Source organism: Phaethon lepturus, unplaced genomic scaffold, assembly GCF_000687285.1.
Source record: "Phaethon lepturus isolate BGI_N335 unplaced genomic scaffold, ASM68728v1 scaffold12703, whole genome shotgun sequence".
NCBI classification, from domain to species: Eukaryota; Metazoa; Chordata; class Aves; order Phaethontiformes; family Phaethontidae; genus Phaethon; species Phaethon lepturus.
The window spans coordinates 17,774-32,206 of record NW_010527018.1 but is presented as its reverse complement, the minus strand read 5'-3'; the positions used below and the strand labels follow the sequence as shown (position 1 = coordinate 32,206).

Below are 14,433 nucleotides of genomic sequence, written 5' to 3'. Positions count from 1 at the left end.
GCATATCAGGAATGCTCAAGTGAAACAAGTGTCTTCATTACAGTACTATTACATCACAGTAATTACAGTAGTAATGGTGATGTATGATAGCAGGAAGAGGAAAGAAAAATCTTCAAACTGAGGTTTTAAAAAACGAGCTTGAAACACTTGAACATCTGTCTCTGTGTTCAAAGTTTATCTTTCCAAGAACTGCATTCTATCGTAGAACTGTAACTTGGCCACCTTCTTTTATGTTGTTATCCATATAACCTGCAGTTACCTTTGTCAGTCAGAGTTTCCAGTCAAACTTGAATTATGTGAGGTTATGTAATCACTTAATACTTTAAAAGTGAGGGGAGAGAATAACACAGGTGGTGATTAAAACTTTGTTTCTCATTAACTAACTCTCTTGAACAGAATTATCTTCTGCAGACGGTGTTAACTCAGTCCGTAAGAATAAATACAGATACTTGTCTATACTGTGACATTGGAATAGCAAGTTTGGTGTTTCTGTGCTATTTTGAAGTATAGGACAGTGAGGGCTGTGGTAGCTGGCAAACAGCTCTTTAAGAATGTAATAGATGCCTTTTCTTTACCGTTAGACCCAAGATAACATCACGGTCAGATGGGACCTGGGCTTGAACAAGAAAAGAATTGCTTATTTCACTTTGCCAAAGACTGATTCAGGTAATGACAGCTTGATTGTATGTTTTTGCTGGGTTGTTTTTTTATGCCCGGTGAATAATAGCGATGTTTAAAGAACTGTGGTCATCTGGCGTGGGATACAGGATAGTACTGTAAGTTTTTTTTGTGTTGGGAGATGGTTGTTCTTTGAATATTCTGAGAGCATTTTTTCCGTTCTTCCTTCCCTTATAGATATGCGTCTTATGCAAGGAGATGAGATCTGCTTGAGGTATAAAGGAGACCTGGCCCCTTTATGGAAAGGAATTGGTCATGTTATCAAAGTTCCTGATAGTATCCTTTACTTGGTGAGCCTTCAGGAAGGCTTAATTGGAGGTTGAAATCTGAGAAATGAGTAATTTCTTTCAAAATTATACAAGTAATTTTGAGATTATTTTAATGTGTCATGGGGATCTGCTAAAAAATCAAAATTGGGGAAAATAAAATTCAAAATTTTGCTATAGATTACTACTTAACGAGGTTCTACAGATTATGGTGATGAGATAGCCATTGAACTGAGGAGCAGCGTTGGAGCGCCTGTGGAAGTTACTCATAACTTCCAAGTGGATTTTGTATGGAAGTCTACTTCGTTTGACAGGTACTGAAGAGAGCACTTCAGAGATAATGGGTGCAGTTGGTGCATATTTTTCCCTTTACCTTCAGTGGGAATTTCTGAACATGCCATTGTTTCATGGCACTAGCAATCGGAAATCTGATTATGCTGAATGTTTCAAATCCATGAACACATGAAATTGGCTTCACAGAGCAACAGGCCTCAGTTTTATTAGAAATGGAATTAATCTGAATGCCATCAGACTGCCAATTTTTCTCATTTTGAAGGCGCTCTTAAGATTTGTTGCAAATGCATCAAGGTAATGCATAAACCAAAGGGGGGAATTCTACCGTATGTTTAGTAATACTTGGAATGTAAGAAGAAAAACTGTTTTGCAGTTCAGCTTCCTGACATCATGAAGTGCGTTCTGATTTTAGTTTGCCTTCCTAAACTTGGAATTGTTTTAATTAGCTGAAATTTCAAGGCATTGGAATCAGCCATGGGGTCAGTAGGCTTCAGACATGCCTGTACTGCATTTTGTAAGATAGGAGTTTGTTTATTATTCTGAAAGAGATATTACCAAGTACAAATTTTCTTCAAATCTTGCACCTAAAATTACTATTGCAGATTCTGTCAAAGCTGGTGTTTCTCTATGTATTTTTTTGTGGTTATAATACTCTGTGGTATTTGCATGGGAGAAAACAAGATCTGTGTTCTCAGTCTAATTTTTATCTCTTAATCCTGTTAGTAAGTGTTCTACATTGTTCTCTTTTCCCAAGGTATACTTTAATTTGTGCCTGATGTCTGATTAACCTTTATGTAGGACACTTGTGGAGAGCCGTATTTGAGGTAATACTTAATTATTTTTTTCTGTCCTTCCCTCATTTCAGAATGCAGAGTGCTTTAAAAACATTTGCTGTGGATGAGACTTCAGTGTCTGGGTACATCTATCACAAACTGTTAGGTCATGAGGTAGAAGATGTAATTATTAAATGCCAGTTGCCAAAGCGCTTTACAGCACAAGGACTTCCTGATCTCAACCATTCTCAGGTAACCTCATCTCCTTTTTGCTACACGCAAAGAATACGATAAAGGATTTATGAATAGAGGTTGAACAGCTTTGTAACTTCCTGCACATTGAATGCTGAATAGCAGTAACTTCTTTTTACAGGTTTATGCTGTGAAGACTGTCCTGCAGCGTCCTCTGAGCCTTATTCAGGGTCCCCCTGGTACTGGAAAAACAGTGACATCAGCCACAATCGTCTATCATCTGGCTAGACAGGGCAATGGGTAAGAACTATTCTCTCTAAATCTGTATGTATGAGGTTACTTTATTAATGGCCAAAGAATCAACTTGATTTTAAAAATTAAAGTACCTTGTATGATTGAACTAAAAAGGTTTTCTAAAAGTATATTTTTCTGGGAAGACTTGTGCTTATTTAAGAAAGAAATTCTTCCCCAGCGTATTTTTAGGGGACATGTGTTACAACACATGATTTTATTACAAGTCTAGTGGAAAAAAGTTTAAAGCTCATTGAGACTTACTTTTTTGCTTAATTTTTTTAAGGCCTGTGTTAGTCTGTGCTCCGAGTAATATAGCTGTAGATCAGTTGACTGAGAAGATCCATCAAACTGGACTGAAAGTGGTTCGTCTGTGTGCTAAAAGTCGTGAGGCAATTGACTCTCCTGTATCCTTCTTGGCATTGCATAACCAGATCAGAAACATGGATAGGTAAGAAATGGTTGAGGGGGGCAGAGGAAAAAAAAAAAACCCAAAACGCACAACTTAAGTGTTGTGATGGACACAAACGATTAACTGTGTAACGATGACAATGTGTATTTGCTTGATGTGGTAACTTTTTTGGTTCTATACATGTGTCATGTTTACTTTTACAAATGAGTTCCGCTGTAATCCTACCAAGTTTTTAATTAGGCCATAAAGCAAAATTCCTTTTTTGCAGCATGCCAGAGCTTCAGAAACTGCAGCAGCTTAAAGATGAAACTGGAGAACTGTCATCTGCTGATGAGAAACGTTACCGTGCACTGAAACGAACAGCAGAGCGTGAATTACTTATGGTAAGGTTCCACTGGTTCTAGCAGCTTCAATATCTGTTTTCTGCCACTTGAGGCTTGCAATTTGCCTCAATTGCAGAGGCAATTTTACTTTTGGGGGGATTCCTGGAAAGGTATTGAATACTCTTCCATGTAGAAGTATTGTCTGTTGATTTTCTACTCGATTAATTTCAGTTGTGTTTGTCTCAGAATGCAGATGTGATCTGTTGCACATGTGTGGGAGCTGGTGATCCAAGACTTGCAAAAATGCAGTTCCGCTCCATTCTGATTGATGAAAGCACACAGGCTACTGAGCCAGAGTGCATGGTGCCAGTTGTCCTGGGAGCAAAACAGGTAGGACCCATTGGATTTCATTAGAGAAAATTAGAGTTTATAAATAGTGGAAGTAGCATCAAGCAGTAACATTCACAGTGTAGGCATGTAGGGATGCAAAATCCTTTCTAGTCATGGAAGGCGCTTCCATAATATAGATCTAAATGACTTTATTTTGTGTTAGCCCTGTTGGTTTTCTGTTTCCGTGGTATAATCTCTGTCTAGAACACGTTGGTCCTGTTGGAACAATCTGGAGACTGAATAAGATTTTATTCAAAAATGATCGGCTGAATAGCTAGTTGACACTAAAGGTTTGTAAGCCTTAGATTAAAGCCTGAAGCTTATAACAAATCAGACTGAATAGTGCCTAAATATATTTTGCAGTAGGATATTGCTGTCGTTTCTAGCTGTTGGGCAAGTTTCAGAAAATGCCAACCGAGATCAAACTTTCTTTTCCACAGCTTATTCTTGTAGGTGACCACTGCCAGCTTGGTCCTGTTGTGATGTGTAAAAAAGCTGCGAAGGCTGGCCTGTCTCAATCTCTCTTTGAGAGGTTGGTGGTGCTGGGGATTCGTCCGATTCGCCTGCAAGTGCAGTATCGCATGCATCCTGCACTCAGTGCTTTTCCATCCAATATCTTCTATGAGGGTTCACTCCAGAATGGTGTTACTGCAGGTAAGCAAGACTAGTACTTCTGCAAATTACTTGCTTTTCCATTCATTAAGGGTCAAAGGGAAGGATTCTTTAATCCAGATGAGTTTTTAATACACTTGCTTAAAAAGAGTGCACTTAGAGTTTTGAGTCCTTGAGGTGCTTTGATATGAAAATGGGTGTTCTTTCTAGTAAAGCAGTGCTAACTTTTTTTACTTGCTGTTTTTGTGCTCTTCAGCGGACCGTGTGAAAAAAGGTTTTGATTTCCAGTGGCCACAGCCAGATAAGCCAATGTTTTTCTATGTTACACAAGGACAGGAAGAAATTGCCAGCTCAGGCACCTCTTACTTGAACAGGTAAACAAAATTCAGCGCTGAGATACAAACTTACACTGGGGCGAAGTATTTTTAAGTATCTCAAATGTAAGGGAGAATGTTAAATGAATGTGTTTAAAAATCCAGTGACATCCCTTGGAGACAGTCACAATTAATGAAGTCAAGGGAAAGTGCAATACACGCTTCTCACTGCAAACCACGTATCTAAGCATTTCTCTATCCTTCAGAATCTCTGCAGCAAAACTCATAGTATTCTGTATTCACCATAACTTGTGTGTGCCATGGTGTGTGAATAAAGGCCTAACAGCTAAAGGCACGCTTGTGTTTTTGAAGAAAAGTTACCTTCTGTTTCTGTGAAGGTGGTATCTATACCTCAAATGAGCCAGCCCAGAGACCTCAAATGTGTTGTGTGCTGGGATACAGTACTTCAGTGCTATCGATTCGTATGTTCTGCACTACTCCTAAATTAATAAAATGCTGTTTCCTATTAACAGCTATGATTGCAATTGCTTGTGTGCTTTTTTTAATAAAAGCGGCTATCAAGGATAGTGCAGGCTGAGCCGCCTTTTGGAGTTGGTTTGCCCCAGGCTCCCTTTACAGTAAACGAAGAGAAAAAGGCATCTTAAGTGGGTTTGAATTGTTCTGTGGAGGTGTGTGTTTTCCTTCACTGGTAGCATAAGGAGCGTGAGACAATTAAGCGCCTAATATGTGGGATTAATTTGGGCCAGCAAGTAAACTGACTGCAGTTGCAGGAGGAAATGCTGATCAAGTCCCATTTCAAAGCCAAAATTCCAATAGCTCCTGAAGCAGAGTCCTAAGCCTTGGATTTTGGCGGGGGTGTGAAAGGGACGGGAATTTAATTTTCTTTCTTCATTCCATTTTTTCTGCACGTTGGAACTTATTTTTCAAAGACTGAGCTTGAAACATTTTGCTCCTCTTGGTTGTGTGCATTTGTTCATGTGCCTGAAAGGGAAACCAGACCAACTTATGAAAAATATCTGCTGTGATATTTTTAATCTCTCTGTTTCATGAACAGCATGTGCAAGACTGCTGAATGCAGCAGGCCAGATTGTGCACAAACAAATGGCACAATAGTTGGCTGACAGGGAGATTGGCATTAAAAACATTCTATATTTAAAACTTTAAGATAAAGCAACTGAAGGATCTGTTTGCACAGCAGGCTGGAGCATTTTTAATGATCGCATTCAAAATACACGTGTACATTTAACTCTACTAAGTAGTTCCATTTCAGAATGATAGCCACAATGAATTTTGTGTAGTTCTGTAGTTCTGAGAAGGTGGAGGTATATATTAAGGAGAAATTTCTGTGTTAGAGACTTTTTTTAGATACTGGCTTTTGCCTGTATTGCTCTGGCTGAGAATATCTATGTATGGCCTAAGTCAAGAGGTGATAGTCGTGAATGTTCCTGCAAAGCTGAAGCCAAATTAATCAGGGTGCTTGAGCAATGCAGTGTAAAACTGATCTTTTTCTTGAAGGAGCCTTTTGTCAAAAGGCTAGCACGGTATACATGTTCAAGTTTTTGCAAGTTAGTGGGTCTAAAAAAAAAAGTTAGACCTAATGCCTTGATTCTCCTTGGATAAACAAATCTTTCTTTCTAGGACGGAAGCTGCCAATGTGGAGAAGATAACTACAAAGCTATTGAAAGCTGGTGCCAAACCAGATCAGATTGGCATTATTACTCCTTATGAAGGTCAACGATCCTATCTGGTGCAGTACATGCAATTCAGTGGCTCCTTGCATACAAAGCTCTACCAGGTATGGAGTCATTGCAAACGAGAACACTTGGATGCAGAGAAGCTAGAAGAGTCCAATATTATGAAACCTCACAGTATTTTCATTTTTAGTCTGGCTTCTTAGGCGTCAGCCTGTTTATTTTTTAGTACTTTTTGAGGTTTTTAGTTGATTGTGGTTAAAATGGACCAGGGAGAAGAGTTTAGGAGGTATCAAATGCCAGTAAGTGTCGGGGGAGCAGTTGGTCAGATAAAGGAGAAAGCCCTGTTAAGGTCTCTGTTGAAAGGAAGGCTTCAGTGAGTCCATCCTCTGAGGACTCGCTGAGGCACAGAAGGGAGAGGTCACAGCTTCAGCTGTGGAAAAGCTTCAGTCAGCTTGTGTCTTAGATAAAAGCATCAAGCTAAGAGACATGCAGGAAACCAAGCTCCATAAATTCTGATGGTCATACTATTTATTTGCTTGGGAATATGTTCTCGCATCAGTGGAACTCCCCTACCAACCATTAAAAATTGTTGCTACAAACAAGGCGGTTGTATGTTTAATGCAGTCTGTTTTGCAATATTGAAAACTTGGTCAGTGTTTTCACTGAAGGAAAACTTGGTGGAAATACTTTTATTTCTGCCAGGAATGATCTGTGTCTCTGATTCAGGTTTCTTGGTAGCTGGGAGCAGCAGTGCTAATTTGGAGCTGTCTTACTACAAGACTTTGGAATAGTCAGAAGTCTTTGGCAGCGTACCTAGAAATGGGATGCTTTCCGTAGCACAAATGCCAGTTCTGGGGGAAATACAAGGACCATAAAGCAATGGACATAAAAGTAATTTGTCCTAAACTGAGACTGTCTGTTCTCCTTTAGGAAACTATTTAGTGACCAGTGGAATTACCAAATCATTCGTCGTTACAAAAAATAACATTTTTGGCAAATGATGGGAACTCCTAGTGTACGGCCAACACATTTTGTAATGCCTGTTGGTAGCGTAACTGTTTTGCCCTGTGCTTCCGTGATTTACATGTTTTCCTCTGTTTCAGGAAGTGGAAATTGCAAGTGTGGATGCCTTCCAGGGTCGAGAGAAGGACTTTATTATCCTTTCTTGTGTGAGGGCCAATGAACACCAAGGGATAGGGTTTCTGAATGACCCCAGGCGTCTTAATGTAGCTCTTACAAGAGCAAGGTAAAGTAAAATGGGGCAAATTTTTAGCTGTTCTAGAGACCTGATTTGGTCTGCTAAAGCAGTGATAGAGTCTGACAAACAAAAGGTCTGTGTTTTGTGGGCAGCAGGCGCATTCCCCACCACACCTGGTTTAAAGGAGCCTTGAATGATTTCCACATTTCCTACAATTTACCAAGAGCAGTCTCAACTTAATCAGTGTTACCATTTGGCATCAGCAGTCTGTAGAATCCAGCATGTTGTTCCCCTTTGTTTGCAGGACAGAGTTCTTCCCTTCGTCTGCTTCTTTATCTGTTCCAGCAACCATTTTTTACCATTTTGCTCCTCTTAAAGTGGGTTTGATTACTGAGAAAGGTAATGTGGAGTCATGCTACGTTGGTTGGCTTCCTTGGTTTCTGCAAGCTTTAAACCAGTACGGTGTGGTTGGTTGAGTACATGGACGTGTTTGGCAAGCCTGCAAAAGGAAGCTTGTGATTATTGAGAAACTGGCTGCAGCAATCTCCTTTCAAATGTTTTGTCATACTACAGAAATCATCTGCTGTAAACAAAACAATTGTATCGGGGTCTCCTACACCTGCTGTCATGGTGCCTTGATTTACTGCAAAAGAGATTTGACTTTGAGGCTATTCTGCCATTAATATGTAACGTGGCTTTATTTTTAGTCAAAAGTAATTTTAGTTTCTCTGTTTGCTGTTGTACAGGTATGGAGTAATTATTGTTGGCAACCCAAAAGCGCTGTCTAAACAACCACTTTGGAATCACCTGCTGAATTACTACAAGGAGCAGAAGGTTCTGGTGGAGGGACCACTGAATAACCTCCGGGAAAGCCTTATGCAGTTCAGCAAGCCCCGGAAACTTGTCAATACCATCAACCCAGTAAGTTGGTCTCTCCTGTGTCTCGGATGTTTGTGGCATGAAGCAATTGGAGGTTGATTGATCAATTATAAATGGATGGAATAAACAGTCACCCACATACCTTCACACACCCATAACTTTCCATTTCTGTTGCCTAGTGAATGCAGTGTGACCCAAGTAAGTTGCTGCTTCAACTGTTTTTAAGTTGAACATTTGTAGAAAAGCCTTTTTGGTGCCTTTTTTGGTCTTTATTTACTGCAAAATTTTATGAGGGGGTAACTTCTGAGGTGAATGAAATATCAAGTAACTGTTTTGTGTAGAAATGGCAAGCTCATTAGGCGCGTGTACTTCATAGCATTGTACGTTAAAACCTGCAGATTGAGGGTTATACTTAGTTCTTTAACATAAGCAGTTGTTCAAAGGGACGGGGGGAAGCTTGCCAGCCATCGCGAAAGGACTGTGGTAGGAATAGAGCGAGAGAGAACTATCATCAGAGCCTCTAAAGGCTGAAAATTTGTCAAAACTTTTCACAGTTTGAGATAGGCTGCCTGTAAAATCTTTTCTTTTTCGTGATGTAGTTGAAATAATAATTGGATGTTTTCCATGCATTAGAACTAGTTGGTTTCCTCAGCACTTGTAAAGTATCCGTCATCCGTGGAGTTCAGCTGGATTCTTACCCAAAATAACTTACGCTGAAGTTGCTGTGCAAAGTTTTCTATGCAAAGGCTTTGTCTAACGCCTACAATGCTTCCAGGGTGCCCGTTTCATGACAACTGCCATGTATGATGCACGTGAGGCTATTATTCCAGGATCTGTCTATGACCGGAGCAGTCAAGGTAAAGGAAGCCTATCAAAATTAACACCTTTGTAGATTTATTATTTTCCCCACCCGGTCCTTGGGGCATAGTATCTTGGACACTTGAAACTTCTAGGTGTTTGAAGAGGCATTACAGAAAAATCTGGACTTTAAGAACTGAAAATGTTCATGATGTGCCTGGATACTGCTTAAGTATCCAGAGACGTTGCTCTCTATATAGAAGTCCCTCCAGTCTAACTTTGATGGCTGCAGAGCAAGTAAAAAAATGAGGGGGAAGGGAGCGTGTGTGTAAGCGTTTCAGGAATCTCAGATGGGGCTGTAGAAGAATAAATGGCTAGGGATGAGCATGTGTTATATGGGTCTCTGAAATTTTGAAGTGAGGAATAAACGGTGAACTGGAAGTATTCATGGTTCTGGGCAGTGAAAGGCTTGTCCTTTCAAATTCTGGTTTATCCTGCTCACAAGTCTTCCCATTACTGTTAAAAGCAGGAATATGAATTGATTTTTAAATATTCGGTACGTCTGAAATCGTGGCTTTTCCTCCTCTCTCCAGGGCGCCCATCCAACATGTACTTCCAAACCCACGACCAGATCGGGATGATTAGTGCTGGCCCCAGCCATGTCACTGCTATGAACATTCCTATCCCGTTCAACCTTGTGATGCCACCGATGCCGCCACCAGGATACTTTGGCCAGGCTAACGGACCAGCTGCAGGTACGGGGCAAGGGGTGGTACAAAAGCCACGTTTTAAGTCTGAAATGGGAGAATAGGAGAATGGTGTTTGCTACTCCTGCAGCAGCGCTGGTGAGAGTAGATGATGTGCTTCAGTAGTAAATGAGTTGTATGGAGTACAAACGCAGCGGCCCTGCAGCCTCCAGTGAGTGTCCCTTTGCCATGTCTGCGCTGGAGGTTCTGCCTTTTGATATCTCTGCACCTGCTACCTTGAGTACACGTAAAACGTTGCCTCTTGTGAGTGATCGAGTCTTTATAGAAACAGTTAATTGCCACGTGTTTGCACGCGTAAGACTTCTCACTGTCGGTTGGGTTAAATGCTTTTCCAGGACGTGGGGCGCCAAAGGGGAAGACTGGTCGCGGTGGGCGCCAGAAAAATCGTTTTGGGATTCCTGGAACTAGTCAGTCAAATCTTCCAAACAGTCAAGCGAGCCAAGATGTGGTGTCCCAGCCTTTCTCCCAGGGTCCACTGACTCAGGGGTATATCTCCATGAGTCAGCCATCACAGATGAGTCAGCCTGGGCTCTCCCAACCAGAATTATCACAGGTAAGCAGAGTTTGATGTATAGTCAGTCTGCTCTTTTTCCCAGGTTTTATGGCAGTGAACTGTGCGCATGCACATCCATGTTTCCTAGTACTGAGGAAAACAAGCTAAAACCATTTTCAGTGACTCGGACACAGCATTTCATACTCCTCCATTTGGTGGACTCGGGCATTTTACTTTTAGTGATGCTGCATGTGTAGACTTCAACTCAAGCCCTAACTTTGAACTGCTTGGGTGTTCAACGGCCAGCTATTGCAAAACCTTTGTATTTGTGGAGATTCTGCAGCAAGAAGAGTAAATTTAAAAAAAAAAAACCCAAAACCAAATAACAAGCAAAAACCTCTCAGACTTTACAATTAACCTCGGCTGCCAGGTATTCTGCTTTGTAAGGGAGCACTTGAGCTTGATACTGAGTTAACGTTAGAGGCTTAACACACACTTTCATTTTCAGGACAGTTACCTTGGTGATGAGTTTAAATCTCAGATTGACGTGGCGCTGTCACAGGACTCTACTTACCAGGGTGAACGTGCATATCAACATGGCGGAGTGACGGGACTGTCACAGTATTAGAGTGTAAGGCACCTGAGGTTCACTCCTCTGCTTCTTACCCCTGATTTAAGTTCACAAACACAGTGTTTGCCTTGAGAGTGAGGTCCCTAACCCAGCTGTCGTTTTGCTTTCTTGCTTTCAGGTTGAGGAAGAAGAGCTAAGCTTGTGTGGAGCTTAGTTCATCAGCATTTTATTCTGGGTAATAAAAAAAATAAAATAAAATGGATACCTGTTTTCCACTGCTAAAACTGAAGCACCACTGTGTGAGAGCAACAGGAGAAAGAAACCAACCAACGGAGAGGAGAGAGAAAGGAGCGCGCGCGAGAGAGCCCACTGCTAGCTCACTGAGACAAGGAGACTGACCGGAGAGGAGAGAGAGCACCGAAGGACTGGCTGGCGCCTCACTGGGAAGGCAACTCACCCTGAAATGAGTGGTCAGCCGAGTCCCTGCTCCCCCAGTCAAACAAGCTCGAGAGAAGGGCCTTAAGCAGGTTTCACTTCATTCCATACTTCTCTTTGCGAGCAGGGCATTACTTTTCAGAGCAGATGGGGAGAGGAAAACCCTCATCTCAGAGTTGTTCTCGTTGTAAAGGGGTACTATATTTTAGCAGTAACTGTTTACACTTTAGAAGCAGAGTATCTTGAGAGAGAGAGGGAGAGTTCCTGACTAAGTGACAGCAAGCCAAGCAGAAATCCAGCGGAATGCAGCTGATGCTCAACTCTGAGATGCAGGTTTTGTTGTCCAACACTGGCTCTGAAATCCTAGTGTCATCGTGTCGCCCACATTCTGAACGGGTCTTTCGTGACAAGGTGGTTTTAAGAGATTCTTTCAAAGGAGCACTGAATTTTTAGAAGTTTTGTCTCTGAATTCTTAGTGGTGGACCTGGGAGATCCTTGTTCTGAGAAGCTTACAAAAAGTTTAAAACAAAACTAAATTAGAGCACCAACCTTGAGAACTTTCAGTGTGATTTAAAGTTGCAGCAATCAGCCTCTTCTTCCTACATTGGATAGCAGTTAGAGTGAAAGGAGCCTGCGCGCTCGAGCAGGAGGAGGGTTTCGAAGTGTTTTCTGTATGCTTTAATTGGCTACTGTCTGGACTCTACTCTGTGAAAAACAAGCCTTTCTGTAAGATGAACTTTGCGCTTGAAAGGGGATGGGTTCCTGTGCCCTTCGGCCCTGGAGGAAAAGATGCTAACAAACAGGCCTGCTTTACTCACTCCCTCAGCTCTGGGGAAGACGTAGTGGAAACTGGGGATTATATTGGTTTTGAAGTAAAGACTCTACAACGTTACCGAAGCAGGTTGGAAAAACGGACAAAGCAGGCAGTTGTTGGAAGGTGGCCTCTGGTAGCTGGGTATAATTAGAGATAATGGGTTAGGCTTTTGTGTGGCTTCTTCGGTGATTAATGCAGATAGCTGAAAGATTCAGGTGTTGAAAACCAAACCCGGAGCCTATTTTTCAGGTAGTGGACACGGCTGTGCCATCAATGCTGGCTTGAGAAATAGCTGGAAGTCAAAACTGAAAACAGCACATAAGAGAAGCCATCCAATTTCTAAGTTGTACCCATGTCTTAAATAAGTCATATGGGAACACTGGGAGCATTTTATTTCTGTCTAAACCTTTTTAGAAACAGCGCAGAGAACTTAAAATTCCTACAGACCCATTTTTATCAGATCCCTAAATTAGACTAACCTCTACCTCCCAATTGGCAAAGATCAGTAGAGTGTGATTCACTAACCTAGGTGTTTTTAAAGTTTGAATTAAGTTAGCTTTATACTCAAAGGGCTCCAAGTGTTTCTAGTCTTTTTTTTGGGGGAACTCAAAATACCTCTCATATGAATGTACTTAAATGATGTAAACCCCGCTTTTTGTAACTGGGGGGGAAAGCCCTTTCATTACTGTCCTTTCTGTAGATTGTTGACCCACTTTCATAACCTGTATTTGCTGTAGTTTTTCAAGAGTGTCTCTCCCCCAGTGCAGACCTGGTGTAGCATACCCACAAACCGTGAGTAGCGTGCACATAAACATGGAACAGGTGTTCAGAATTTTTGTTCAGTCCTGCAGCGAACGTAGTTCGAGAACTGCGAAAGAAACTTTCCAGAAATGAAAACCATTCTTTACTCACAAAAAGCCTCCAGAGTTTAGACTTCTAAAATGTGAAAGAATGGAGACACAGGCCACCTTCCTTCCTTGTAAGATGGACTGTTTTATTTATTAACATTGCCGAAGGGCTTTTTAATTTTTTTTCCTTCTGTAGGCTGCATAGTTGCATAGACTTTTCAAATAGGTTTAAGCTGTAACCCTCTGTGCAATGCAATCCATTGAGTAATGTAACCCCCTCCTCTCCCCTCACCCCCTTTATTTCACTGATGGGAATGCTTGCCTCTGCTTTGTGCTGGTTTTTTCCTTTGTAGCAGTTACTCTGAGTTTTATAAATCCAGACATCAGTGCTAGCACGGTGTTACTCTTTTTTGATTTTGTCTCAGTTTGTTTTAAACCTGTTTGTCATCAATAAAATATTAATAAACAGCTCTTGCATTCAAGGCGGCCTCTAACTTTCAATGATGAAACCATGCAACATTCATTAAAACTTAGTCTGATTGTATAAACTTCCAAGTTTATTACTTTTCTTTTAAACACAGACTAGTACAAAAGTGTGGTGTGTGCAGAGCAGACAGGCATAAGCAAACAAACTGTGAAAAACCTGTTAATACCCTACTCCTCTTCCCCCTCTTCCCCCCTCTGGCACAAGGGGCCCATTCTGAGCCCACCTGTGGGGCGCAGGGGCAGCGGCAGGAGTTTTGAAGGGCTGGTTCCCCGCTCTAAGCCCTCCACTGTTTGAAGTGCTTGATGGGGGGTTCAGCACAGCTCTTGCTCACCTGGAGTAAAGCGGGGCTGGTCTCTGCTAGTCCACAGCGCTGTCGAGAAATACGTCTGAACGCATCACTACGCTACACAACTAAAGTACTCGAGCTGCCCCAGTCGTGGTCTTCAGCTACCCCTTCAGGGAGGTTTGTTAGCAAAAACACCACCCCCGGGGCCAGGAAGACGCTTCCTCTGCAAACCCCACAGTGGTTCAACCCTTGGTGCTCCCCTGGAGGGAGAAGGCCCAGCTTAGCTAGGTCATACTTCATCAGACCTTGAAGATAATACATCATCAGTACAAAAACAACAACAAAAAAATAATCTATGCTATGTAGTCAGGTTCACATTTAAAAAACAAAAACCACAAAAAATTCAAGTCTAACTCAGATTCCTTTTCTGTTTACCCCCTTGTTGTGCTAAAAAAAAAAAAAAAAAGCAAACTTCCCCCGTGTCAGGAAAGCCTAACCCCCGACACAGTCGACGATCGCCGCCGCTCAGCGGAGATGGTGCGAAGCTGGGTCCCTGCCCAGGGCCGCGCCGCTACCTCTTGTGAGTGGTGTGAAAGG

General features: G+C 41.7%; 1 protein-coding gene across 1 annotated transcript in view; it reads left to right on the top strand.

The window, feature by feature from the left end:
• Positions 1 to 11,860, top strand: part of UPF1 (UPF1 regulator of nonsense transcripts homolog (yeast)) — a gene marked incomplete at its 5' end in the record, with an annotated part of 16,282 nt that extends 4,422 nt beyond the window's left edge. Inside the window, 18 exons of the mRNA XM_010283266.1 lie at positions 582 to 666; positions 856 to 954; positions 1,150 to 1,258; positions 2,104 to 2,263; positions 2,385 to 2,503; positions 2,781 to 2,945; positions 3,175 to 3,289; positions 3,476 to 3,619; positions 4,060 to 4,273; positions 4,488 to 4,605; positions 6,205 to 6,361; positions 7,364 to 7,506; positions 8,205 to 8,379; positions 9,113 to 9,194; positions 9,729 to 9,890; positions 10,238 to 10,455; positions 10,904 to 11,026; positions 11,145 to 11,860. Of these exons, the coding sequence (XP_010281568.1) occupies positions 582 to 666; positions 856 to 954; positions 1,150 to 1,258; positions 2,104 to 2,263; positions 2,385 to 2,503; positions 2,781 to 2,945; positions 3,175 to 3,289; positions 3,476 to 3,619; positions 4,060 to 4,273; positions 4,488 to 4,605; positions 6,205 to 6,361; positions 7,364 to 7,506; positions 8,205 to 8,379; positions 9,113 to 9,194; positions 9,729 to 9,890; positions 10,238 to 10,455; positions 10,904 to 11,023 (2,385 nt within the window). The remainder of the gene's footprint in view (positions 1 to 581; positions 667 to 855; positions 955 to 1,149; positions 1,259 to 2,103; positions 2,264 to 2,384; positions 2,504 to 2,780; positions 2,946 to 3,174; positions 3,290 to 3,475; positions 3,620 to 4,059; positions 4,274 to 4,487; positions 4,606 to 6,204; positions 6,362 to 7,363; positions 7,507 to 8,204; positions 8,380 to 9,112; positions 9,195 to 9,728; positions 9,891 to 10,237; positions 10,456 to 10,903; positions 11,027 to 11,144) is intronic.
• Positions 11,861 to 14,433: the final 2,573 nt, after the last annotated feature.